The 26,920-nt window shown below is 43.5% G+C and overlaps 1 protein-coding gene across 1 annotated transcript; it reads left to right on the plus strand.

Annotated features, from left to right (window-relative positions):
- The first annotated feature begins 9,159 nt into the window (after window positions 1-9,159).
- On the plus strand, window positions 9,160-26,536 carry LOC125462401 (uncharacterized). The gene is made up of 7 exons (XM_059654214.1): window positions 9,160-9,216; window positions 12,900-13,012; window positions 15,166-15,291; window positions 18,562-18,738; window positions 20,741-20,865; window positions 25,285-25,402; window positions 26,281-26,536. The coding sequence occupies exons 1-7, from the start codon at window positions 9,160-9,162 to the stop codon at window positions 26,381-26,383; spliced, it is 819 nt and encodes a 272-aa protein (XP_059510197.1). The 3' UTR covers window positions 26,384-26,536.
- Window positions 26,537-26,920: the final 384 nt, after the last annotated feature.

Genomic DNA, 26,920 nt, shown 5'->3' on the forward strand with positions numbered 1-26,920 from the left:
TGGAAAACTTCATCAATTTCACCTCCAATTTCCACCCTGTCCTCACTTTCACTTGGTCTATCTCTGACTCTTTCCTTCCCTTCCTCCACATTTCTGTTTCCATTTCTGGGGATAGACTGGCCACTAATATCCGCTACAAACACACTGACTTCCACAGCTACCTGGACTATACATCCTCACAGCCCCCTTGCTTTCAAGACTCCATCCCATTCTCTCAGTTCCACCATCTCCATCACATATGTTCAGATGAACATAGAACATAGAACAATACAGCGCAGAACACGACCTTCGGCCATCGATGTTGTTCTGACCTGTGAACTAATCTACGCCCCTCTTCCTACACTATCCCATCATTATCCAGATGAGGCCAACTTCGACAAGGGAGCGTCCAAAATGTCCACCTTCAACCAGCGAGGATTCCCCAGCTCCATTGTCAAATAGGCCCTCAATTGGGTCCGACCCATCTCCCGCACCTCTGCCCTCACCCCTTCTCTTCTCTTCCATACAGGGTTCCCCTTATCCTCACCTACCATCCCACCAGCATCCACATCCAGAAGATCATCAGACATCACTTCGGCCAACTCCAGCGAGATGCCACCACCAGACACATATTCCCCTCCATTCTTTTGTCCAGCTCCCGCAGGGACCACTCCCTCCAGCATACCCTGGTCCACTCCTCCTTCACCTCCAACATCACCCCACAGCCCGACGGCACTTTCCCCTGTAACCAGCGAAGGTACAACACCTTTGTAGGAGGGAAGTGGGCATGGGAGTTTATTACACCTTGAGCTAGTCTGGAACAGCTAACAGAAATAGTGGGTTCATCCAGCTCCTGATTTGTGCAAAGAAAGTTCCAATGAATGACTTGGGAGCAGGTAAGATATATCACAATCAAGGAAGGGGATTGTTTTGTTTTCAAGTAAAAGCAAATCATTCAGCTGCTGGAAATCTGGAATTAAAAACCATGTGGTTTTTACTCAGCAACTCTGGCAACAGCTGTAGGGAATTAATGTTTTGAGCCTGGCAGGACTCCTTCAGAAGACTTCTGGAAAGGTTCATGGATGCTATGCAAAGGACTGTGCAGATGACACCAAAATTGGTGGTGTAGTAAACTGCGAAGAAGGTTACCTCAGAGTACAACAGGATCTCGATTCGATGGTCCACTGGGCCAAGGAGTGGTAGATGGATTTTAATTTAGATATATGTGAGTTGCTGCATTTTGGAAAGGCTAATCAGGGCAGTATTTACTCCCGTTCTGGGGAGTGTTGCTGAACAAAGAGACTTTGGAATGCACGTTCATAGTTCCTTGAAAGTGGAATCGCAGGTAGATAGGTCAGTGAAGAAGGCATTTGGTATGCCTGCCTTAAGTGGTCAGTGCATCGAGTATAGGAGTTGGGAGGCCATGTTGCGGCTGTACTGGACATCGGTTCGGCCAGTTTTAGGGTACTGTGTGCAATTCTGGTCTCCCTGTTTTCAGAAGGATGTTGTGAAACTCGAAAGGGTTCAGAAAATAATTGACAAGGATGGTGCCACGGTTGGAGAGCTTGAGCTATAGGGAGAGGCTGAATAGGCTGAGTCTTTTTTCCCTGGAGCTTCGGAGGCTGATGGGTGACATTATAGAGGATAATAAAAGTATGGGGCATGGATAAGGTAAATAGACAAGGTCTTTCTCCCCAGGTTCAGGGGAGTCCAAAACTAGAGGGCATTGGTTTAGAGGGGACCGAAGAGACAACTTTTTCATGCATGTATGGAATGAGCTGCCAGAGAAGGTGGTGGAGGCTGGTACAATTATAACATTGAAAAGGCATCTGGATGGGTATATGAATAGGAAGGGTTTAGAGACATTTGGGCCAAATGCTGGCAAATGGGACTAGATTTATCTATGATATCCGGTTGTCATGGATGAGTTGGACCAAAGGGTCTGTTTCCATGCTGTACAGCTTGACGACTCTGTAAGTCTCTTCCTCCCTTATTTTCTCTCCGCTTGTGTGTGGTTTCATTCATATTTTGTAGCTCAAATCAAGACACATTCACTGTCAAAGTCAGTTTTTATCTCAGCTATTTGCAGGGTTAAATGCTATGTTAGAAAATGGCATGAACTCAATTCATGAAATTGACCTGTGACTCTGCGTTTTTGTGATTGGGAAGCCATATTTAACAAATTATGAGTTTTTCAGCATGTAGTAACCAGGCTGCATGAAGAGAATTAAACAGACATAGTTTTAGACTTTGGAAAGCATTTAATGAAGTGCCCTGTTAACGGTTGCTCCACCAGATAAGAGCTCGTGGACTTTTGGAGGTGTTATATTAGCATTGATACTGTTAGAAGGGGAAAAAGCAGTCAGTGCAGGGATCGCCTGTGGTCGTCCCCTGAAAATCAAGTATACCATTTTGGATACTGTTGGGGGGGACAACTTACCAGGGGCATACACTGGGTGCAGGTCTCTGGCACAGAGTCTGTCCCTCTTGCACAAAAGGGAAAGGGGGATAGGAAGAGACTGTTAGTCATTGGGCACTCAGTAGTTAGAGGGACAGATAGAAGGTTTGTTGGGAACGAAAGAGACTCACGGTTGGTGTGTTGTCTCCCAGGTGCCAGGGTCCGTGATGTCTCGGATCGTGTCTTTGGAGTCCTGAAAGGACAGGATTTCAGGGAGCTCGGGTGGAAGCTGAGAGCTAGAACAAACAGAGTGGTCATCTCTGGTTTGTTACCCGTGACACATGATAGCGAGGCAAAGAACAGGGAGAGATTTCAGCTGAACACTTGGCTGCAGGGATGGTGCAGGAGGGAGGGTTTCAGGTACATGGACAATTGGGGCTCATTCTGGGGAAGGTGGGACATCTACGAACAGGACAGTCTCCACTTGAACCAGAGGGGTACTAATATCCTGGGTGGGAAATTTGCTCATGCCATTCAGATGGATTTAAACTAGCTCTGCAGGGGGATGGGAAACTGTGGCGTTGTTCCAGTACACAGGAGGAAGAGAGTAGGGAGGACATGGACAGGATTTCACTGTCACAGGAGTATGCTGGCAGACAGCAAGCTGATTTGAAGTGTGTCAACTTCAATGCCAGGAGTATCCAAGGAACAAAGAACAAAGAAAATTACAGCACAGGAACAGGCCCTTTGGCCCTCCAAGCCTGCGCCGATCGAGATCCTCTGTCTAACCTGTCATCTATTTTCTAAGAGTCGATGTTCATTTGCTCCCTGCCCATCCATGTACCTGTCCAGATATATCTTAAAAGACGCTAACGTGTCTGCGTCTACCACCTCCGCTGGGAACGCGTTGCAGGCACCCACCACCCTCTGCGTAAAGAGCTTTCCACACATATCTCCCTTAAACTTTCCTCCTCTCACTTTGAACTCACGACCCCTAGATATTGAGTTCCCCACTCTGGGAAAAAGCTTCTTGCTATCCACCCTGTCTATACCCCTCATGATTTTGTAGACCTCAATCAGGTCTCCCCTCAATCTCCATCTTTCTAATGAAAATAATCCTAACCTACTCAACCTCTCTTCATAGCTAGCACCCCCCCCCCATACCAGGCAACATCCTGGTGAACCTCCTCTGCACCCTCTCCAAAGTGTCCACTTCCTTTTGTAAATGTGGCAACCAGAACTGTACACAGTACTCTAAATGTGGCCGAACCAAAGTCTCATACAAATGTAACGTGACCTGCCAACTCTACCCGTCCGATGAAGGAAAGCATGCTGAATGCCTTCTTAACCATCCTATTGACCTGCGTTGCCACCTTCATGGAACAATGGACCTGAACACCCAGATCTCTCTGTTCATCAATTTTCCCCAGGACTTTTCCATTTACTGTATAGTTCGCCCTTGAATTAGATCTTCCAAAATGCATCACCTCGCATTTGCCCGGATTGAACTCCATCTGCCATTTATCTGCCCAACTCTCCAGTCTATCTATATTCTGCTGTAATCTCTGACAGTCCCCTTCACTATCTGTTACTCCACCAATCTTAGTAATAAGGTAGGTGAGCTTGCAGCATGTTTAGGTACCTGGGACTTCGATGTTTTGGCCATTTCGGAGACATGGTTAGAGCAGGGTCAGGAATGGATGTTGCAGATTCCAGGGTTTAGATCTTTCATAAAGATCAGGGGAGGTGGTAAAAGAGGAGGAAGTGTGGCTTTGTTAGTCAATTACAGTATAACGGTGGCTGAGAGAACTTTTGACGAGGAATCATCTCCTGAGGTAGTACGGGCTGAAGTCAGAAACAGCAGAGGAGAGGTCACACTGCTGGGAGTTTTTTTATAGACCTCCACACGTTCCAGGGATGTGGAGGAGCGGATTGGCAAAACGATTCTGGGCAGGAGTGAAAGGAACAGGGTGGTCATTATGGGAGACTTTAACTTCCCTACCATTGACTGGAAATGCTATAACTCTAGTACATTGGATGGATCAGTTTTTGTCCAATGTGTGCAGGATGGTTTCCTGACACAGTATGTCCAATGGCTGACAAGAGGGGAGGCCATTCTGGATCTGGTACTTGGTAATGAACCAGGCCAGGTGTTTGATTTAGTGGTAGGTGAGCACTTTCGAGAGAGTGACCATAATTCGGTTATGTTTAGTTTAGCAATGGAAAGAGATAGGAACATGCCACAGGGTATGAGTTATAGATGGGGGAAGGGCAATTATAAAGCGATTAGGCAAGACTTGGGGTAGCAAAATGCAGGGGATGGGACAATCGAAATGTGGAGCTGGTTTAAGGAACAGGTATTGCGTGTCCGTGATAGCTATGTCCCTGTCAGGCAGGGGGAAGAGATGAGGTAAGAGAACCGTGGTTTACTAAAGAAATTGTATCTCTTGTTAAGCGGAAGAGGGAGGCTTATGTGACGTTGAGACGAGATGAGGCGATGGAGAGTTATGGATTAGCTAGGAAGGATTTAAAGAGAGACTTAAGAAGAACAAAGAGGAGACATGAGCAGACATTAGCAGGTAGAATAAAGGAGAACCCTAAAGCTTTCTATAGGTATGTGAGGAATAAGAGGATGACTAGGGTAGGAATAGGGCCAGGCAAAGAGGTGGAGGTGGTGATGGGGCCTTTGGCCTTGATCTTTGAGCTGTCATTGTCTACAGGTTTAGTACCAGAGGACTGGAGGATTGCAAATGTTGTGCCCTTGATCAAGAAGGGCAGTAGAGATAACCCAGATAATTATAGACCATTGAACCTTACGTCTGTTGCAGGAAAAGCTTTGAAAAGGATTATAAGAGATAGGATTTATAATCATCTAGCAAGCAACAATTTGATTGGTAATAGTCGACATGGCTTCGTCAAGGGCAGGCCGTGTCTCATAAACCTCATTGAGTTTTTTGAGAAGATGACCAAGCATGTGGATGAGGATAGGGCAGTTGATGTGGTGTACATGGACTTCAGTAAAGCCTTTGATAAGGTTCCATATGGTAGGCTATTGGAGAAAATATTGAGGCACAGGATTGCGGAAGATTTAGCAGTTTAGATTAGAAACTGGCTTTCTGTAAGAAGGCAATGAGTGGTGCTTGATGGAAAATATTCAGCGTGGACTCTGGGTACCAATATGGTGCCTCAAGGATCTGTTTTGGGACCACTGCTGTTTGTCATTTTTATAAATGACTTGGACGCAGGCATAGGTGGATGGGTTAGTAAGTTTGCAGATGACACTAAAGTCGGTGGAGTGGTAGACAGTGTGGAAGAACGTTGCAGGTTGCAGGGAGACTTGGATAAACTGCAGAATTGGGCTGAAAAGTGGCAAATGGAGTTCAATGCGGACAAATGTGAGGTGATTTACTTTGGGAAGAATAATAGGAAGGCAGAATACTGGATCAGTGGAAAGATTCTTGATAGTGTGGATTTGCAGAGGGATCTTGGTGCCCATGTACATAGATCCCTGAAAGTTGCCACCCAGGTTGATAGTGCTGTTAAGAAGGCATACTGTGTGTTCGGTTTTGATTGGTAGAAGGATTGAGTTCCAGATGTCAACCGTAAAAAATGCTAGTGCGGCCTCACTTGGAATATTGTGTGCAGTTCTGGTTGCCCCATTACAGGAAGGATGTGGAAGCATTGGAAAAGGTGCAGAGGAGATTTACCAGAATGTTGCCTCGTCTGGAGCGAAGGCCTTATGAGGAAAGGCTGAGGGACTTGGGTCTGTTCTTATGGGAGAGATGATTAGAGGTTTCGATAGGGTGGACAGTAAGAGTCTTTTTCCAAGGATGATGACTTCAGCTTGTATGAGGGGGCATAGCTGGAAATTGAGGGGCGATAGATTTAAGACAGATATCAGAGGCAGGTTCTTTACTCAGAGAGTGGTAAGGGTGTGGAATGCCCTGCCTGCCAATGTAGTTAACTCAGCCACATTAGGGGCATTTAAACAGTCCTTGGATAAGCATATGGATGACGATGGGATAGTGTAGGGGGATGGGCTTAGCTTAGTTCAAAGGTCGGCACAACATTGAGGGTCGAAGGGCCTTGTCTGCACTATATTGCTCTATGTTCAATGTTCTATACAAGATTAGCTGAAAGACCTTAAACAAAGAGCCTGGCTAAATTGATCTTATACAGTGGGCAAACTATAATCAATAGAGTCCTCCAGGCTTCAGTGCTGGGCCTCAATTACTGATCCATCTGAATGACTTGAATAAGGTACTGAGTGTATTGTAGTCAGATTTGCTAATGCTAGAAAGGGAGGAAGAAAAGCAAATTGTGAAGACGATGCACAGTGTCTGTAAAGGTTTTAAATAGTTCAAGTGAATGGGCAAAAAAATTGGAGATCAGGTACAATGTGGGAAAATGTGTGGTTTTCCACTTTGGCAGGAAGAATAGAAAAGCAGAACACTTTTCTTTGAAATAGAGAGACTGCAGAATGCTGCAGGAAAGAGGAATGTGGCTGTGCCAGGAAAGGAATCCTAAAAAGTTAGTTTTTACTTTGAGAGGGTATCCTCAACTGCAGGGAGGTAAGTATGAAGTTAGAAGGAGATACAGTAATCAGAAACAGCAAGCACAAGAGACAAGTTAAGCTGGAACAGGAAGCAAGGCATGCCTGTTGGATTAAATCATATCAATTTCAATTGAAGAGGGCTGACAAGTAAGGCCGATGACCACAGGGCATGGATAGTGACGTGGAACTGGGTCATTATAGCCCTTACAGAAATGTGGCTAAGGGAGGGACAGGACTGGCAACTTAATGTGCCAGGGTACAGGTGCTTTAGGTGGAACAGAGGTGGAGGAAAGAAGTGAAGGGGGTTGCATTTTGGATTAAGGGGAATATCACAGTAGTAGTCAGAAATGAAATAACCGAGGGGTCATACAGTGAGGCTTTATGGATGGAGCTAGGAAATAAGAAGGGGATGGTGACATTATTGGGGTTGTACTATAGACCCCCAAACAATCAGTGGGAACTGGAGGAACAGTTATGCGGGGTGGTTGCGGAGACTTGCAGGAGAAATAGGGTTATCGTAAAGGGGGATTTTAATTTTCCTAACATACACTGGGACCTCCATAATGTTAAGGGCTCACATGAGGTGGAATTTGTTAAATGTGTTTCGGAAACTTTTCTCAAACAGCATGTAGAGAGCCCTACTTGAGTGGGGGAAAAACTCACCCTACTCTTGGGAAATAGGGCAGAACATGTGGTTGAGGTGACTGTGGGGGATCACTTTGGGACCAGTGACCATAGTTCTATTAATTTTAAAATAGTTATGGAGAAGGACAAAACTGGTCCACAGGTTCAAGTTTTAAATTGAGGCAAGGTGATTTTGATGGAATTAGACAGGAGCTTGCAGGAGTTGATTGGAATAGTTTGTTTGCAGGCAAAGGGACCTCTGGCATGTGGGAGCCCCTTTAAAAGTGTGATATCCAGAGTTCAAGGTCTATATGTTCCTGTGAGGGTGAAGGGCAAGATTGGCAGGAGTAGGGAATCCTGGATGACAAGAGATATTAAGGCTTTGGCCAGAAAAAAGAAGGAGGCATGGCTAAGGAGCAGTCAGATGGCATCAAGGAATATCTGGAGGTATATAGGGGATACAGGAGTTTACTGAAAAAGAAAATCAGGGGGGCGAGAAGGGGCGATGAAATAGCTTTGGCTGAGAAGATTAGGTTGAATCCAAAGAGATTCTTTAAGTATATTAAAGGAAGAAGAATAGCTAGAGATAGAATACGCCCCCTCAAAAATCAAAGAGGACATATATGCATGGAACTGCAGGAGATGGGCAAGGTCTTCAATGAACATTTCTCCAGTGTGTTTCCCGTGGAGAAAAGCATGATAACTTGGGAACTTGGAGAAGTTAGTGGTGATATTTTGGGGACAGTCCATATCACAGGAGAGGAGGTACATTAGAATGTATGAAGATGGATAAATCTCCCGGTCCTGATCAGACAAATCAAAGAACCTTGCAAGATGCTAGAGAAGAAATTACGGGGCCCTGGCTGATATATTTGCATCATCATGGATGAGACCTTGGAAGACTGGAGGTTAGCAAATGTTTTGCCATCATTCAAGAAGAGCTGCAAAGAAAAACCTAGGAATTGTAAACCAGTAAGTTTAACATCTGTGGTAGATAATTTACTTGAAAAGATTCACAGGGCTAAGATATACATGCATTTAGAAAGACAGGGTTTGATTAGGAGTGGTCAACATGGCTTCGTGTGTCAGAGATCACGCCTCATAAAGTTGTTAGAGTGCTTTGAGGCAGTGACCAGGAAGGGTGATGAGGGCAGGGAGGTAGACGTTGTCCAAATGGATTTCAATAAGGCCTTTCATAAGGTTCCGCATGGTGGGCTGCTCTGGAAGGTTAGATCACATGGAATCCAGAGAGAGTTGGCAACTTGGATACAAAACTGTTTTGATGGCATGAAGCAAAGAGTAATAGTGGAATGATGCTTGTTGGATTGGAGGCCTATGATTAGTGGTGTGTCTCCAGGGTCCGTGCTGGGCCCATTGCTGTTTGTTATCTATAATCAATGATTTGGATGAGAATATACAAGGCATAATTAGTAATTTTTCGGATGACACTAAAATAGGTAGTATTGTGGACAGAGAAGAAGATTATTAAATTGCAGCAAAATCTTAATCAGCTGGAGAAGTAGGCTGAGAGATGGCAAATGGAGTTTAACATAGATAAGTGCGACGTGTTTCATTTTGTAAAGTTGAATCAAGTAGGAGTAGCATGGCGAATGGTGGGGCCTTAAGGAGTGTCGTGGAACAGAGGGACCTCAGAGTTCAGGTGCGTGATTCTCTGTAAGTGAACATAGAACATAGAACATTACAGCACAGTACAGGCCCTACGGCCCTCGATGTTGTGCTGACCTGTCATACCGATCTAAGCCCATCTAACCTACACTATTCCATGCATGTCCATATGCTTGTCCATATGCTTATCCAATGATGACTTAAATGTACCTAAAGTTGGCGAATCTACTACCGTTGCAGGCAAACCGTTCCATTCCCTTACTACTCTCTGAGTAAAGAAACTACTTCTGATATCTGTCCTATATCTTTCGCCCCTCAATTTAAAGCTATGCCCCCTCGTGCTCGCCGTCACCATCCTAGGAAAAAGGTTCTCCCTATCCACCCTATCTAACCCTCTGATTATTTTATATGTTTCAATTAAGTCACCTCTCAACCTTCTTCTATCTAATGAAAACAGCCTCAAGTCTCTCAGGCTTTCCTCATAAGACCTTCCCTCCATACCAGGCAACATCCTAGTAAATCTCCTCTGCACCTTTTCCAAAGCTTTCACATCCTTCTTATAATGCGGTGACCAGAACTGTACGCAATACTCCAAGTGTGGCCGCACCAGAGTTTTGTACAGCTTCACCATAACCTCTTGGTTCCGGAACTTGATCCCTCTATTAATAAAAGCTAAAACACTGTATGCCTTCTTAACAGCCCTGTCAACCTGGGTGGCAACTTTCACAGATCTGTGTACATGGAAACCGAGATCTCTCTGCTCATCTGCACTACTAAGAATCTTACCATTAGCCCTGTACTTTGCCTTCTGGTTACTCCTACCAAAGCGCATCACCTCACACTTGTCTGCATTAAACTCCATTTGCCACCTCTCAGCCCAGCTCTGCAGCTTATCTATGTCTCTCTGCAACCTACAACATCCTTCATCACTATCCACAACTCCACCGACCTTAGTGTCGTCTGCAAATTTACTAACCCATCCTTCTACGCCCTCGTCCAGGTCATTTATAAAAATGACAAACAGCAGTGGACCCAACACCGACCCTTGCGGTACACCACTAGTAACTGGTCTCTAGGATGAACATTTCCCATCAACTACCACCCTCTGTCTTCTTTCAGCAAGCCAGTTTTCGATCCAAACTGCTATATCTCCCACAATTCCATTCCTCTGCATTTCGTACAATAGCCTATTGTGGGTTCCTTATCGAACACCTTGCTGAAATCCATATACACGACATCAACCGGTTTACCCTCATCTACCTGTTTTGTCACCTTCTCAAAGAAGGTTTGTGAGGCACGACCTTCCCTTCACAAAACTGTGCTGACTATCCCTAATCAATTTATTCTTTTCTAGATGATTATAAATCCTATCCCTTATAACCTTTACCAATACTTTACCAACAACTGAGGTAAGGCTCACTGGTCTATAATTACCAGGGTTGTCTCTACTCCCCTTCTTGAACAGGGGAACCACATTTGCTATCCTCCAGTCGTCTGGCACTATTCCTGTAGACAATAACGAGTTAAAGATCAACGCCAAAGGCTCAGCAATCTCCTCCCTGGCTTTCCAGAGGACCCGAGGATAAATCCCATCCGGCCCAGGGGACTTATCTATCTTCACCCTCTGAAGGTTTTCTAATACCTCTTCCTTGTGAACCTCAATCCCACCTAGTCTAGTTGCCTGTATCTCAGTATTCTCCTCAAAAACATTGTCGTTTTCTAGAGTGAATACTGTTGAAAAATATTCATTTAGCGCTTCCCCTATCTCATCTGACTCCACACACAACTTACCACTACTATCCTTGATTGGGCCTAACCTTACTTTCATCATTCTTTTATTCCTTAAATACCTATAGAAAGCCTTAGGGTTTACCCTGATCCTATCCGCCAACAACTTCTCATGTCTCCTCCTGGCTCTTCTGAGCTCTCTCTTTAGGTCTTTCCTGGTTACCTCGTAGCCCTCAAATGCCCTAACTGAGCCTTCACATCTCATCCGAACATAAGCCTTCTTCTTCCTCTTGACCAGAGATTCCACCTCCTTCATAAACCACGGCTCCCGCACTCTGCAGCTTCCTCCCTGCCTGACAGGTATATACTTATCTAGGACACACAGGAGCTTTTCCTTGAATAAGCTCCACATTTCTCATGTGCCCATCCCCTGCAGTTTCCTTCCCTATCCTATGGTCCCTAAATCTTGCCTAATCTCATCGTAATTGCCTTTCCTCCAGCTATAACTCTTGCGCAATGGTATACACCTATCCCTTTCCATCACTAAAGTAAACATAACAGAATTGTGATCGCTATCACCAAAGTGCTCACCTACTTCCAAATCTAACACCTGGCCAGGCTCATTACCCAATACCACATCTAATGTGGCTTCGCCCCTTGTTGGCCTATCTACATAGTGTGCCAGGAAGCCCTCCTGCACACACTGGACAAAAACTGACCCATCTATAGTACTCGAACTTTAGTGTTCCCAGTGGACTAAGGATTAGGCACACTGGCCTTCATCAGTCAGAGCATTGAGTATAGAAGTTAGGAAGTTATGTTGCAGTTGTACAGGACTTTGGTGAGGCCTTACTTGGAGTATTGTGTTCAGTTTTGGTCACCTTGCGATAGGAAGGATATTATTAACCTGAAAAGAATGCAGAAGAAATTCACAAGGATATTGCCAGGACTCAAGGGACTGAGTTATAGGAAGAGGTTGGACAAGCCTACAACATTTTTCTTTGGAGCCTAGGAGACTGAGTGGGAATCTTATGGAAGTGTGTAAGAACGTAGGAGTTGCTAATAGAGTGAATGCACTCAGTCTTTTTTCCAGGTTTGGGGAAATCGAGAACTAGAGAGCATCCATTTAAGGTAAGAGAGAACCTGAAGGGCAACATTTTTACGCACAGTGGTATGAATATGGAAGGAGCTGCCAGTGGAAGTGGTTGAGGTGGATTATTCACAACATTTAAAAGGCATTTGAATGAATACATGGATAGAAAAAGTTTAGAAGGATATGGGCCAATTGCGAGGAAGTGGGGTGTGCATGGTGGACATTTGGTTGGCGTGGACCAGTTTGGGCCGAAGTGCTTGTTTCCATGCTGTAGGACCCTATGACTCCATGGCATTTCTATGTACTGTGTCTAGCCACATAAACAGATTCCTTCTGTTCAGTCTTTCTGCCAAGATATAATATGCATATATGCATTGTGCAGCAGACAAAATCTTTAAAAGTATAGTTCTGATGTCATTGTTATAATGATGAGAGGAATTTTGAATCAGTGACAATGACTGAATGAAGTCCTTCTGGAGACACTGTGAGCTAAAGATGTACGTATTAAAATTGAAAGGAGTTATTGGCCTGGTTAGCAAGTTTGGAACTCTTTTCCACAAATGGTAGTTGTTTATTTTAAACCCGAGATTGATAGATTTCCATCTAAATTAAGAGATTTTGGGTGTTGTGTTGTGTCTCAAGCTCAGTATATCAGCATAACTTTAAGATACTTGATCCAGTAAGATGGTGGTGGAATAGGATTTCTGAACTCAGGGCTCATCCGCTCGGTCTGCTCGACTATAGTTTTCTCTCTTTTCGCCATCTTTTTTCTTCTATTTTACTTACATCTTGATGAAGAGCACAGCTGGAGCGGTGACAAGTGGGGCCCGCAGATCTGACTCGTGGCAGCGACGTCAGAGATAGTTTGTGTTCCTGATGGTGTCTGCATCACCAAGGAGGCCTTAGCACAGATTCATGTAAACAACAGCAGAGGTGAATTTGGGCCCATTGCAAGTTCTGGTGGCATCAGCAACAGCTGCATCAGAGAGGTGAGCCCAAAGCAGAAAAAGTTTGGACTGGTGCGTTACCCGGCAGCATCAATGACATCTGCATTGATCAAGTCCAGTGAAGATGCATAGTGGCAAGGGCATCGACGGAGGCGAGATGGCACCATAGAAAGAGGACATTCATTACAACCTGGCCACTAGACCCATGGTCCATGACAGAACACTTAACAGGAAGGACCGTAATGTCAGACACTTTCTTTATTTCTTCATTTTCCATGTTTTGATTTATTTTTCCATGTTTCAAGATGACAAAAAAGTGTGGCAATAACGTACAACATATTTCACTGCATTTTGTAAAAAGATACAGATGACAAATCAAATTAAAAAAACAAGTTCAGAATATCATCACTGTATGTGACCTAAGGGTATAAAGGTCTCAGGCTCCACTTTATCCCAGAAACACTTGAAGTACAACACACTACTAAATTCATGCGAACTAATCCCGACTAAACCACACTACTAAATCCCAAGCCTTCCTGGTCCTGTGATGCTGCTTGGCCTGCTGTGTTCATCCAGCTCTACATCTTGTTATCTCAAATTCTCCAGCATCTGCAGTTCCTATTATCTCACACTAAATTTAGTAGAAGGAAAATATTCTGCCTGGAAGTCAGTGGTGAGTGGTGTTCCACAGGGCTCTGTCTTTGGGCCTCTACTGTTTGTAATTTTTATTAATGACTTGGATGAGGGGATTGAAGGATGGGTCAGCAAGTTTGCAGACGACACGAAGGTTGGAGGTGTCGTTGACAGTATAGAGGGCTGTTGTAGGCTGCAGCAGGACATTGACAGGATGCAGAGATGGGCTGAGAGGTGGCAGATGGAGTTCAACCTGGATAAACGCGAGGTGATGCATTTAGGAAGGACGAATTTGAAAGCTGAGTACAGGATTGAGGATAGGATTCTTGGCAGTGTGGAGGAACAGAGGGATCTTGGTGTGCAGATACATACATCCCTTAAAATGGCCACCCAAGTGGACAGGGTTGTTAAGAAAGCATATGGTGTTTTGGCTTTCATTAACAGGGGGATTGAGTTTAAGAGTCGTGAGATCTTGTTGCAGCTCTATAAAACTTTGGTTAGACCGCACTTGGAATACTGCGTCCAGTTCTGGTCGCCGTATTATAGGAAAGATGTGGATGCTTTGGAGAGGGTTCAGAGGAGATTTACCAGGATGCTGCCTGGACTGGAGGGCTTATTTTATGAAGAGAGGTTGACTGAGCTCGGACTCTTTTCATTGGAGAAAAGGGGGAGGAGATGGGGCCTAATTGAGGTACACAAGATAATGAGAGGCATAGATAGAGTTGATAGTCGGAGACTATTTCCCAGGGCAGAAATGGCTAACACGAGGGGTCATAGTTTTAAGCTGGTTGGTGGAAAGTATAGAGGGGATGTCAGAGTCGGGTTCTTTACACAGAGAGTTGTGATAGCATGGAATGCGTTGCCAGCAGCAGTTGTGGAAGCAAGGTCATTGGGGACATTTAAGAGACTGCTGGACATGCATATGGTCACAGAAATTTGTGGGTGCTTACATGAGGATCAATGGTCGGCACAACATCGTGGGCTGAAGGGCCTGTTCTGTGGTGTACTGTTCTATGTTCTATGTTCTAAATTCATGTTGTTCTTTTGTAAACTACACGCTCAGTATTAGCCCAGGCACCTATGGGCTTTTGAATGCAATGTTTGTATAAAATACTAACTGCAATAAACATCTGATGGATACCACAATATTCAGGCCCAGTTTATAACGAAGGTTACCATAAGTATTACTGCAACTGCCTGTGTAATTCTTCACCACTGAAAGTGTTGAGGCCAGATATTTTCAAGAAGGAGTTAAATATAGTTCTTTAGACTAAAGGGATCAAAGGTATAGGGAGAAAGTAGGAACAGTGAATGATCAGCTGTGATCATATTGAATGGTGCAGGCTTGAAGGGCTGAATAGCCTAGTCCTGCTCCCATATTCTATGCTTCTATACCACAAATAAACACCTGTTGGAGGTGAAATTACATCAGAGGACATGGGAGAAAGTTGGTACATGGACTTAAATCACAGATAAAGACAAGCTCAAAACATAGTCCTAACATAATATATTTATAAAATAAATCAAGAAAGAATTGTGATCTTGGCCTCAGTTTTGTGTATCCTTCTTTCATTGTTTTCAGAGCCAATGTGATTGATTCAACAAACTCTTACTCACTGCTGTTGATGGACAAGGCTGACATTCAGGAACTGCCTGAAACGACTCGTAGACTCCTTGCCAGTAATGCGGTCACTGGGACAGATCAGAGGTACAACACCAAATCACAACAAATGTACAGCCTGGTTAGATGGATCAAACAACTGTGTCTGGGTTGTACAGATTCTAATTCTTACCCCTTGGAAAAACTGTGGAACTATTGAATACTCATCTTTGCAATAATGAAGCTAAGCCCTGACAAATGGTTTAAGTCAGGAGTACCCAATGTCATATCAACTTTTCATTAGCAAATAGCACTGGTATTCAAGGGAAATGGTGGTATAGTGGTAATGTCACTAGGCCCATAATCCAGTCTAGATTAATATTCTGGGACGTTGGTTCACATCCCACTGTGGGATTAATTTATTTTGATACATTTAATCATCTAATAAATCTCATCAATCAGTGGTGATTGTTGTAAAAACCCGTTTGATTCACTTAAGTCCTATAGGAAAGGAAATCTGTCATCTTTACCTGGCCTTGACTCGATGTGACTACAGAGCTACAGCAATTACAGGTTAGTTATTGACCACCGTCTGATTAGGTATCGCAGACTATTCAGTGACATTAAATGACTTCAGAAAAGTTCAACCAGTTAGGTTACAACAGTTTAAGAAGGCAACTCACCACTACATTCTTGAACACACTTAGGGATCAGCAGCAAACACTGGTTTAGCTGGTAATGCCCACAGCCTGGGAAAGAATTATGGTATTTAAATAACGTAATTTTGCTTTCCAAATCTTAGTATATTAAACCAATCTGAACTGGCCATAAATTTCACATCTTCATTTATTGGGAGGCAGTAATTCATTCATGCAAGTTAGTTTCAAATAATCATTTGGTCACACAGAACCTTTTTGCTGAAAAAAATGTTTTTTTTTCAAAGCTTTTCAGCTTGCATTCATCAGTACACTGTACAGGAAATACCAATGTAAAAGGAAAGCAACATTTATATTGTGCAAGAAGAGGCCGCTGATTGGTTGACAAGTATACTCTGGTAGCAGAGTTCCCACGGAGAATGCACCAGTTAATGTTGATTGACAGTTAAGAGCCAAGCTATACTTAAAATTTTAAGGCTTAGGCAAAGATTTTCTTAAAGTCAAATGCAACGAAGTAGATGGCAATGCTCTTTGGTTAATTTTCCAGTGCCAAGACTTGATTGCCATGATCACCCATGATCTTATTAAATGGCGGGGCAGGCTCAAGGTGCCATATGGCCTACTCCTACTCCTAGTTCTTGTGTTCTTATTGATCATATTCAACTGCCTTGTTTAAATTTGTTAATGTTTTTTTCAGCAATACTCAAGATAGCTTCATTGGAAATAGAGAATATTGAGACGTTTGAAGTTCCAATTCTATTTGCTGTTGTTTTATTTTTGATTATAAATTACAATTCAACATTTCATGTTGTTTTCTAACTGTAGAACAAGTTCAGAGAATAAATGTGACTTTTTTTTATTCATACGATGTGATCATCTCTGGCCGGACCAGTTATTATTGTCCATCCTTCGTTGCCCTTGAGAAGGTGGTGGCAAGCTGCCTTCTTCAACCGTTACAGTCTGTATGCTGTAGGTAGACCTACAATGCCCTTAGATGAGGGAAATCCAGGACTTTCCATAAATCCATGGAATCCCTGCAGTGTGGAAACGTGCCCTTCAGCCCAACAAGTCCACACCGACCCTCAGAATATTCCACCCAGACCCATTCCCCAAACCCACCGAATCTGCACATCCCTGAACACTATGGGCAATTTTGACCCAGCAACGCTGAAGGAATAAATTCTAAATATGTTCAAAATATTAAAATCTAAATATTCTAAAAATGTTCTAAATATTATTTCACTTTCAGTCAGTATTGTAACTGCATTGTGAAAAGTTTTTATTTAAAATCTAAGTTCACCCTAAGAAAGGAGCATAGTTACACTCCTCAAACACAACAATCAGGAACAGGACTTATGCTGTTTTGGATTGGTTTGCCATTGAAGAGAGACTGTCATAAATTTATCACTAACTGGACTGTCTTGGTGTAAAGCGCGCACACACACACACACACACACACACACACACACACACACACACACACACACACACACACACACACACACACACACACACACACACACACACAAAACCCCAAACGCATGCGACTACATCATCTTGGTTGTGATACTCCTACAGTGCAATACACTTCTATGAGGAGTAGGTGCTCAGAAAAGTTAGTAGATATTAAATTGTGTCATTGTACACCACAAGGGCCAGTGGCAGTAGTTGAGGAATTGGATAGGATTAATGCTATATTCTTCCTGTCATCTCCTTCTGCAATCCAACAGTTCTGGCATTTCCTATTTTTGTTGCTTATTTTTTGTTCAGTGCCACAGCACCACGAGCGACTTTGAAATTTGTACTGGATATCTAGTGTTGAATCTTACAGTTTTATTGACTAAATGCCAGTTGCATCACGTTATTCTTGAGGGTTTATTCTGAGACCTGGTGAAATCTCTGGCCATATTTTACCAAAATCACCTCATTAACTATCTACTGTGGCCCTATGTGAATTCACAAGAATCCTCTTTACCCAGAAAATAATGAGTTTGGTACACTGAGTACCTCAGGAAGTAGTTGACAGCATAAAGTAGCCTGCTTTATTGGCACCACATCCACAAACATCCATTCCATCCATCGTTGATACTCAGAAGCAGCAGAGTGTACTATCCACCAGAGATACCGTGGGAAGTCACCAATGCTGCTTAGACAGCATCTTCCATGCATCTAAATTGTGGCAGATATGTGGGAACACCAGCACTTGGAAGTTCCCCTCCAAGCAATTCACCACACTGACTTGGAAATACATCACTGTTCCTTCACTTTGTGGGTCTAACTATAGCTCATGGATTGTAACGGTTCAAGAAGGAAGCTCACCACCATCTTCCCAAGGACAGCAAAGGATGGGCAATAATTGCTGGCCCAGCCAGAGTTGACCTCATCACATAAATAAAAAAAGTCATCTGGATGAATTTAAGGCAAATTTAGAGATATACAGATTGCATATGTTAGAGGTAATGCGAGAGAGAGTGGAACAGCAAATTACATTGGTAGATTTGGATGATGAAAGCTAGAGGAAGCTGGGCTCATTCAGCCAAGTAGCCTGTTTCATTATTTTTGATCCTGATGCAATCCAATGTACACTGAATTGTAAGATAGATATTAATTCATTGTCTCTGCATAATTGTCAAATTTGTTGTATTCTTTTGTTTGAAACTTTGTGCATTTAATGAACTTTATGTAGTCATCAATTAAATTCTTTCCATTTTGTGCTTGGCAGCCCTGATGAAGAGAATGGCCCCTGGAAGGTGGGGTTAGATAGCCCCAGTTTTCAACCAATAATGCTGTACAGTACGAACAGACGGTTGAAAGAACAACTGTACAGAGCCTTTGTCTCCCGAGCCAGGGAAGGGTCGTTTGATAATGGGGCACTGATTGAAGAAATTAGAAAGCTAAGGTAATTTGTAAAGTTCCATACACATTTAAATGTTTTCTTGGCTGAACAAAGAACAATACACCACAGCAACATGCCCTTTGGCCCTCCAAGCCCACCCTGTTACATTTTGCCGTTCCATACTGAAACTGTCTTCACTTAGAGGATCCATATCCCTCTATTCCCCTCCTATTTGTCCAGATGCTACTTGAATGCTACTATTGTGCCTGCATCCACTACCTCCTCTGGTAACGCATTCCAGGCACTCACCATCCTTTGTGTGAAAAATGTGCCTCATATATTTATTTTCAACTCCATGCCCCCAACCCTGCACCCTGTCCCCACCCACACCTTGAACCCATGTCCCCTAATAAATGACCCCTCCATCCTGGGAAAAGCCTCATATTTTCCGCCCTATCTGTCATTCACAGTCTTTTAAACTTCTATCAAGTCGCCCCTCAACCTCCTGTGTTCCAGGGAAAACAAACCCAGTTTGTCCAACTTTTGTCATATCTAAGATCACACCAGGCAATATCCTGGTAAATCCTTTCTTTACCCTCTCCAAAGCATCCACATCCTTCTGGTAGTGTGGTGACCAGAAGTAAGACCTGCTTTTCAGGCAAAACATTTACTACCTTCCTGTAAATGCATCCAGAATTTCTAATCCCCGTAAAACTCATGATAAGATCACTTCAAAACTTAATTGATCATTCATTTTGTTAGCACACAATGTCAAAAGCCCAAGTATTTTCTCCATGAGTTATACCCAATCAAATCAGAAATATGTTTATGAATGAATCAGACTGAGTAGTTTGTGTATCTGTCACATTATTCTGATGGCTCCTGAACTCTCTAAGGCCTACAGAAATATTGCTGAAGCAAGTTGAAAGACAAGGCTGTGAACTATGATTTTATTGGGTCAATCTGTTGTGTGGTGGAACTTACTCTTAGCCAGACTCAAGCATTCTGAAGAAGGGTCTAGGCTCGAAATGCCAGCTTTCCTGCTCCTCTGATGGTGCTTGGCCTGCTGTGTTCATCCAGCTCTATACCTTGTTATCTCACTCAGTAGCTGAGAAGGGTTGTTGAAATTCTTTCAAGGAATGCGGACATCACTACAAGGACCAGCATTTATTGCCTATCCCTCATTGCTGGCCAGACCATGTATGAGGGCAGAACAGGTTAGGATCTTGAAGGTGAGAGACATGCTGTCTGGTCCTCCTCAAATGACAGTCTATTGTATCATTGTGAGCTATGACTAGTTGCTAACATACAATAAACTAGAACTTGTTAACTGTAAGAGATTCAGAAAATGGTTTTCCTCTTCCACATTAAATGAAGCTGCCCCTATAGTTTCCTACACTTAAAGAGGATGCTGGCAGTAACTTTCATTTTGAACAGTAGCCCATTCAGAACATTGAACTTGCCCTTCCCATACTGCAGTAAATATGGGCTCATCATGTATGGTCAAGGGTAAATTTGAATGAATGTTTTCTTCACAATGTATTGTCCTTCCTTTCCTTAAAATTTAAAAGTTGTAACATAACACCCAGGTTACCTTGCTGTCTTATCATTGGTGAACCCACATGTCCTTTTTTGGCATGCACTGCCTTCTTGTACCAATCAGAAAACAAACAGATTCCATTGACACCCAGTTGCATGATACTGGTCTGGAAGCCAAAACAGCCTGATTTCCCAAATTGTTAATATATTTTCAGCCAATGAACAAATGTTATGAAAACAAAATGAAAACAAAATCAGCACTGTAATTTTAATTAAGAGATAACTGCATAACTTGTTTCTCCTGGTTACCTGTAGTGGCATCTTGGAGATAAATCTTTGACTCCCGGATGATCAGAGATGTTTGACTATATTGCCCCTTCAGGAGCACAACTGCCATTCAAGGTCTGAATATCAAAGCATATTCCCCCAACCCTGATCATCCATCTCACCTTTCAACACCTTCGACGCTATTAAGCAGAAAGATTTTTTTTACTTTGAATAGAACCTTATTTCTGTTTGACTTTAGACATGAGTTTTCCCAGATACTTGGCTACAAGAACTTTGCTGAATACTCCATCAGTAAAAACATGGCAGGAAGTGTGGAGAGAGTGTGGAATTTTGCTAATACACTGCGTGCCCGGAGTTACCCAGGTGAGTCAAACATTATTGGAGTTGGAGGAAGTGAGGAGATTTGGGATTGTATCATTAATTTTCAAAAGATCAAGGGAGAGACCTGGTTGATACTGATTTTAATCATTCGCCATTGGCAGCTGTAACTTCACTTGCCTGATCATTGCAATTCCCACCCTGCATTTCTTCTCTCTGTGGGCTTTCTCCTCATTTTAGATGGTACTTAAAATGGACTTCTTTGACTGAACTTTGAGTTACTTGACTCTGACAAACTCTATCTGAGAATGCTGCTGTAAGCATCTTGGAGACTTTTTTTTTCCTTCTTTAAAGGTGGCACAGTGGCTCAGTGGTTAGCACTGCAACCTCACAGCGTCAGGGGCCTGGGTTCGATTCCAGCCTCAGGTAACTGTCTGTGTGGAGTTTGCACATTCTCCTCGTGTCTGCATGGGTTTCCTCCGGGTGCTCCGGTTTCCTCCCACAATCCAAAGATGTGCAGGCTATGTGGATTGGCCATGCTAAATTTCCCATAGCGTTCAGGGGTGTGTGGGTTATAGGGGGAATGCTTCAAGGGGTGGTGTGGAATTGTTGGGCTGAAGGGTCTGTTTCCACACTGTAGAGAATCTAATCTAATTTAAAGGCACCTCATGAATGCAAGTTACCATTGTTGAAGTTAATGGGCCTTTGTTATATGAGAAATTTTTCATGTAGAAGTGGGTTCAATTATCAAATACGGCCAGAAGAATTTTGCTTGGAACCCACTTAGATTTTGTTGGGGGTTTGCTGGCCACCTGCAAACAGCCAGTGTAGCCAAATCTTTCTGAGGTGGGACGTGAAATTTCGTCTCTCAGGAGATTGTGTCTGCAGTGTTGCTAAGTTCAGTCTGGGTATGAGGGAGATGCCTGGTCACACATTACCATGGAGCAGGCCTCACAAGCAAGATCACTGCAGACTAGTCAAAATCACAGGATAAAAGGTCTTGATGGGGGAAAGGAAGCAATTGTGGAGCCGCAGAATTTGCAAAGGCCCACAAGACTCCTAGTATAAGACCTACTGGTCTAGTTCTCAACAATAATTTCAATCTTCCATATTTGCTACCTCTTCCTTCTTGACTACAAAGTATGAACAATCAGAATAACCATTCGTCCATGCAATCACCCCTCAACTTTGTACTGAGGCCCTCACTTTGTCTCTATTTTGCCTTAGAGGTCCACAATATATTTGGGAAGCAGGTGGTCACATTGAGGAAGGAACTTCAGAATAATCCAGGCAGGTGGCCATGCCACCTTGGGTAAAAAACTGCTTCCAGGGTAGTAAGTCATCTGGCTTGATTTTAATTTTGTTCTTTGCCCCTCCTGCTAATAGAGGGAAGATTAACATCTTCCCATTTCTTGTCAATTTTAACTCTCAAACCTATTGCCTCACATCGAGTTAAAAAATGAGCCCAAGAAGTTGTCTGTAAATGAGTATCCGAGATAATGGGAACTGCAGATGCTGGAGAATCCGCCCTTGACCGCGTCTCCCGTATTTCCTGCAACACATCCCTTACACCCCACCCCCGCCACAACCGCCCAAAGAGGATCCCCCTCGTTCTCACACACCACCCCACCAACCTCCGGATACAGCGCATCATCCTCCGACACTTCCGCCATCTACAATCCGACCCCACCACCCAAGACATTTTTCCATTCCCACCCCTGTCTGCTTTCCGGAGAGACCACTCTCTCTGTGACTCCCTTGTTCGCTCCACACTGCCCTCCAACCCCACCACACCTGGCACCTTCCCCTGCAACCGCAGGAAATGCTACACTTGCCCCCACACCTCCTCCCTCACCCCTATCCCAGGCCCCAAGATGACATTCCACATTAAGGAGAAGTTCACCTGCACATCTGCCAATGTGGTATACTGCATCCACTGTACCCGGTGTGGCCTCCTCTACATTGGGGAAACCAAGCGGAGGCTTGGGGACCGCTTTGCAGAACACCTCCGCTCGGTTCGCAACAAACAACTGCACCTCCCAGTCGCAAACCATTTTCACTCCCCCTCCCATTCTTTAGATGACATGTCCATCATGGGCCTCCTGCAGTGCCACAATGATGCCACCCGAAGGTTGCAGGAACAGCAACTCATATTCCGCCTGGGAACCCTGCAGCCTAATGGCATCAATGTGGACTTCACCAGCTTCAAAATCTCCCCTTCCCCCACCGCATCCCTAAACCAGCCCAGCTCTTCCCCTCCACCCACCGCAGCCCAAAACCAGTCCAACCTGGCTCTGCCTCTGCCTCGCTAACCTGTTCTTCCTCTCACCCATCCCTTCCTCCCACCCCAAGCCGCACCCCCATCTCCTACCTACTAACCTCATCCCACCTCCTTGACCTGTCCGTCTTCCCTGGACTGACCTATCCCCTCCCTACCTCCCCACCTATACTCTCTCCACCTATCTTCTTTTCTCTCCATCTTCGGTCCGCCTCCCCATCTCTCCCTATTTATTCCAGAACCCTCACCCCATCCCCCTCTCTGATGAAGGGTCTAGGCCCGAAACGTCAGCTTTTGTGCTCCTGAGATGCTGCTTGGCCTGCTGTGTTCATCCAGCCTCACATTTTATTAAGTTGTCTGTAAATGTTGAGTTTTAAATAAACTTGCATTATATTGTCAATCATATTTTTAAATGTTACTTGTGAAATATTTCGTTATTGTGACAGCTTCCTTTATGTAAAGTTTGGAGACAATCAAAGTAAAGGAATGCAAATGAAGGGACACAGAACATAAAAGGGGTTGGATGACTGATAATATGAAGGACTTACGCTGAAATTGTGATTTTTCTGTAACTCTCAGTATGAGATAATTGAAAATGACTGATGCCTGATTGTTTGTCAATGTATTGGGTGTGATCTTTCATCCCAATTCATTTGTATAAGGCAGAATAATGAAAGATTTGACAAATATCTGGTGCTTCCCATTTCTTTAATTATAGTGGCATAATTCACAGCTAATTAATGAATGATTAACCTTTGTTATTTGGTTTAAGGTCTGGATTTCATTCTCTTCTGTCATTTTCCCATTGGAGTCATGCCACTAGTAAGCTACTACAACAGAGCTTTTCCAAAGGAGGTCAAGCTTTTGCTGCCAGCTACGCAGCCAATGAGTGAGACCCCATCCACTGGATTAAATTCTGCCATAGCTATCTGTGCTATATGATCCTGGTTCAACTACTAATCAGTCTCGAGCTAGTTTACCTCTGGGGTCTGGGGCCTGGGCTGTGGAAGGGGAAGTTCGGTGGAGTGGTGGACAGTGTGGAAGAATATTGCAGGTTGCAGGGAGACTTGGATAAACTGCAGAATTGGGCTGAAAGGTGGCAAATGGAGTTCAATGTGGATAAATGTGAGGTGATTCACTTTGGGAAGAATAATAGGAAGGCAGAATACTGGGTCAATGGAAAGATTCTTGGTAATGTGCATGTGCAGAGGGATCTTGGTGTCCATGTACATAGATCCCTGAAAGTTGCCACCCAGATTGATCGTGTTGTTAAGAAGGCATACAGTGTGCTAGATTTTATTGGTAGAGGGATTGAGTTCCGGAGCCGTGGTGTCATGCTGCAACTGTACAAAATGCTAGTGCAGCCTCACTTGGAATATTGCGTATAGTTCTGGTTGCCCCATTACAGGAAGGAAGTGGAAGCATTGGAAAAGGTGCAGGAGCGAAGGCTTTATGAAGAAAGGCTGAGGGACTTGGGTCTGTTCTCATTGGAGAGAAGAAGGCTAAGAGGGGATTTAATAGAGACATACAAGATGATCAGACGATTAGATAGGGTGGACAGTGAGACTCTTTTTTCCGAAGATGACATCAGCTTGTATGAGGGGGCATAGCTACAAATTGAGGGGTGGCAGATTTAAGACAGATGTCAGAGGCAGGTTCTTTACTCAGAGAGTGGTAAAGACGTGGAACATTAGGGGTGTTTAAACAGTCCTTGGATAAGCATATGGATGATGATGGGATAGTGTAGGGGGATGGGCTTAGATTAGTTCACAGGTCGGTGCAATATCGAGGGTCAAAGGGCCTGTTCTGCGCTGTGTTATTCTATGTTCTCTGTTCCCACTAACCAGCAATCCTCACCAACAGCAGATGAAGCATGAGGTGAGAACATCAATAGGGATGGGCACCATAGTGGAGTTATCTGGCAACCTTCCCAAGATAAACTCACTTGGATGAGGTATCTGAATAGGGAATAAAATGAACCACACACTCACCATGCCTAAGATAGATTAACTGGTCATTATTGCATTGTTCATTGGACTTTACAATGTGCAAATTGAATGCAGTCTTTTCTACATTTGTGACTGCAACTTTAAATGATTGTTTGTAAAACACTGTGAGTAGTCTAGTGTGTCCAGTTTATATTTTATTTCTTTCTGTGACGCAAGATTTTTTTGTTAATCTGACAGTGGCACAGCAGGAACTGAGGACCCTACAGCGGTTTGCTAATAGTCATGGCCATGAAGGCAAACTGCAACAGTGGGACATAGACTATTGGGATGAGCTACAAAGTAGAATACTGTTCAGGTATAAATATTACCTCACTTTGTTGTGAATCTGTCTAATCATAAAACGTTTCTGTCAGGAAGAGTGTGAAAACTGAGTATTTCCTTCTTTTCATCCCTAATTTTGTTCTGAAGCTTTTGGAATTCATTTCCATCAAGTTAAATATATATTGATTTTAAAAAATAAAGGCAGCCAGCACTGTTGCCTCACAGCACCAGGGAGCCAGGTTCTATTCTAGGCTCAGGCAACTGCCTGTGTGGAGTATGCACAGTCTCCCCATGTCTGCGTGGGCTTTGACCAGGTGCTCCAGTTTCATCTCACAGTCAAAAGATGTGCAGGGTAGGTGGATTGGCCATGCTAAATTGCCCACAGCGCCCAGAGATGTTTAGGTTAGGTGAGTTAGACATGGGACATTAGGGGTAGGGGAATAGGTCTGGGTGGGATGTTCTTCAGAGGGACAGTGTGGACTTAGATGGCAAGGTGTAGAGCTGAATGAACACAGCAGGCCAAGCAGCATCAGAGAAGCAGGGAAGCTGACATTTTGGGCCTCGACCCTTCTTCAGAAAAATGAGATCATCCAAATATTTTTTCTGAAGAAGGGTCTAGGCCTGAAACGTTAGCTTTCCTGCTCCTTGGATGCTGCTTGGCCTGCTGTGTTCATCCAGCTCTACACCTTGTCGTCTCAGATTCTCCAGCACCTGCAGTTTCTACTATCTCTGAGACAGTGTAGACTTGTTGGGCCGAATGGCCTGTTTCTACACTGCAGGGATTCTATGAAAAAAATTCTATCATATCCAAAATTTTAACAAACAACGAAATTGTTATTTCTATTTTATTGAAATTGTTTAAGATTAGTAATTCTGTCTTCTTGTGTTTTTTTTTAAACTCTATTGCTGTAGTGTAACCAAAGAGCAGCTGAGACAACACTTTCCATTGCAACGGTGCGTTCTAACGGATTTTCTAATAGGATCTGTATTTCTTAACCCTCCAACTATTTATTAATCTATGTCTGCACTGAGTCTGTATTTGATCTTGTAACTATATTGCAACATACAGCAGAGACAAGTAAAACTATAATTCGGATCCCAGTGATGGAGAAATTATACTTGAGGATGTGTAAGGGACCAGGATTGGAGGATCTTGGAGAGTCATAGAGGAAATATAGGGAATATATATGGATATAGATGTATAGATCCAGAGAGAAATATGGATGTATTTTAAAACAGGCTGAGTTAGACCTAGAGAACAGACATTTGGATGATCTCAAGATTACAGGGTGTAGAAAGTAGGAGGTGCCATGTTAATGACAATGAACATAGAACCATACAGCACAATACAGGCCCTTTGGTCCACGATGTTTACCCTAAATCTAAGGTCTATCTAACCTCCACCCCTACCTTACACTATCATCCGTATTGCCTGTCTAATAGCCACTTAAATATAGAACATATAACAAATGTTTTAATTATAAATTGCTTATCAGAGATTGGATAATTCCATGGATTAGTTCATTTAAAACAGTAAAACACATTTGAAGTT

The sequence above is a fragment of the Stegostoma tigrinum genome, chromosome 23 (genome assembly GCF_030684315.1).
Source record: "Stegostoma tigrinum isolate sSteTig4 chromosome 23, sSteTig4.hap1, whole genome shotgun sequence".
Taxonomy (NCBI): domain Eukaryota; kingdom Metazoa; phylum Chordata; class Chondrichthyes; order Orectolobiformes; family Stegostomatidae; genus Stegostoma; species Stegostoma tigrinum.

Bases quoted from the DNA above. Each gene is read 5' to 3' on its own strand.
- LOC125462401 (XM_059654214.1), top strand. From the start codon at position 9,160: ATGGCGAATGGTGGGGCCTTAAGGAGTGTCGTGGAACAGAGGGACCTC. The intron at 15,292-18,561 runs GTACAACACCAA...TGTGCTTGGCAG, and splicing joins GTCACTGGGACAGATCAGAG to CCCTGATGAAGAGAATGGCC. The intron at 25,403-26,280 runs GTATAAATATTA...CTATTGCTGTAG, and splicing joins CAAAGTAGAATACTGTTCAG to TGTAACCAAAGAGCAGCTGA.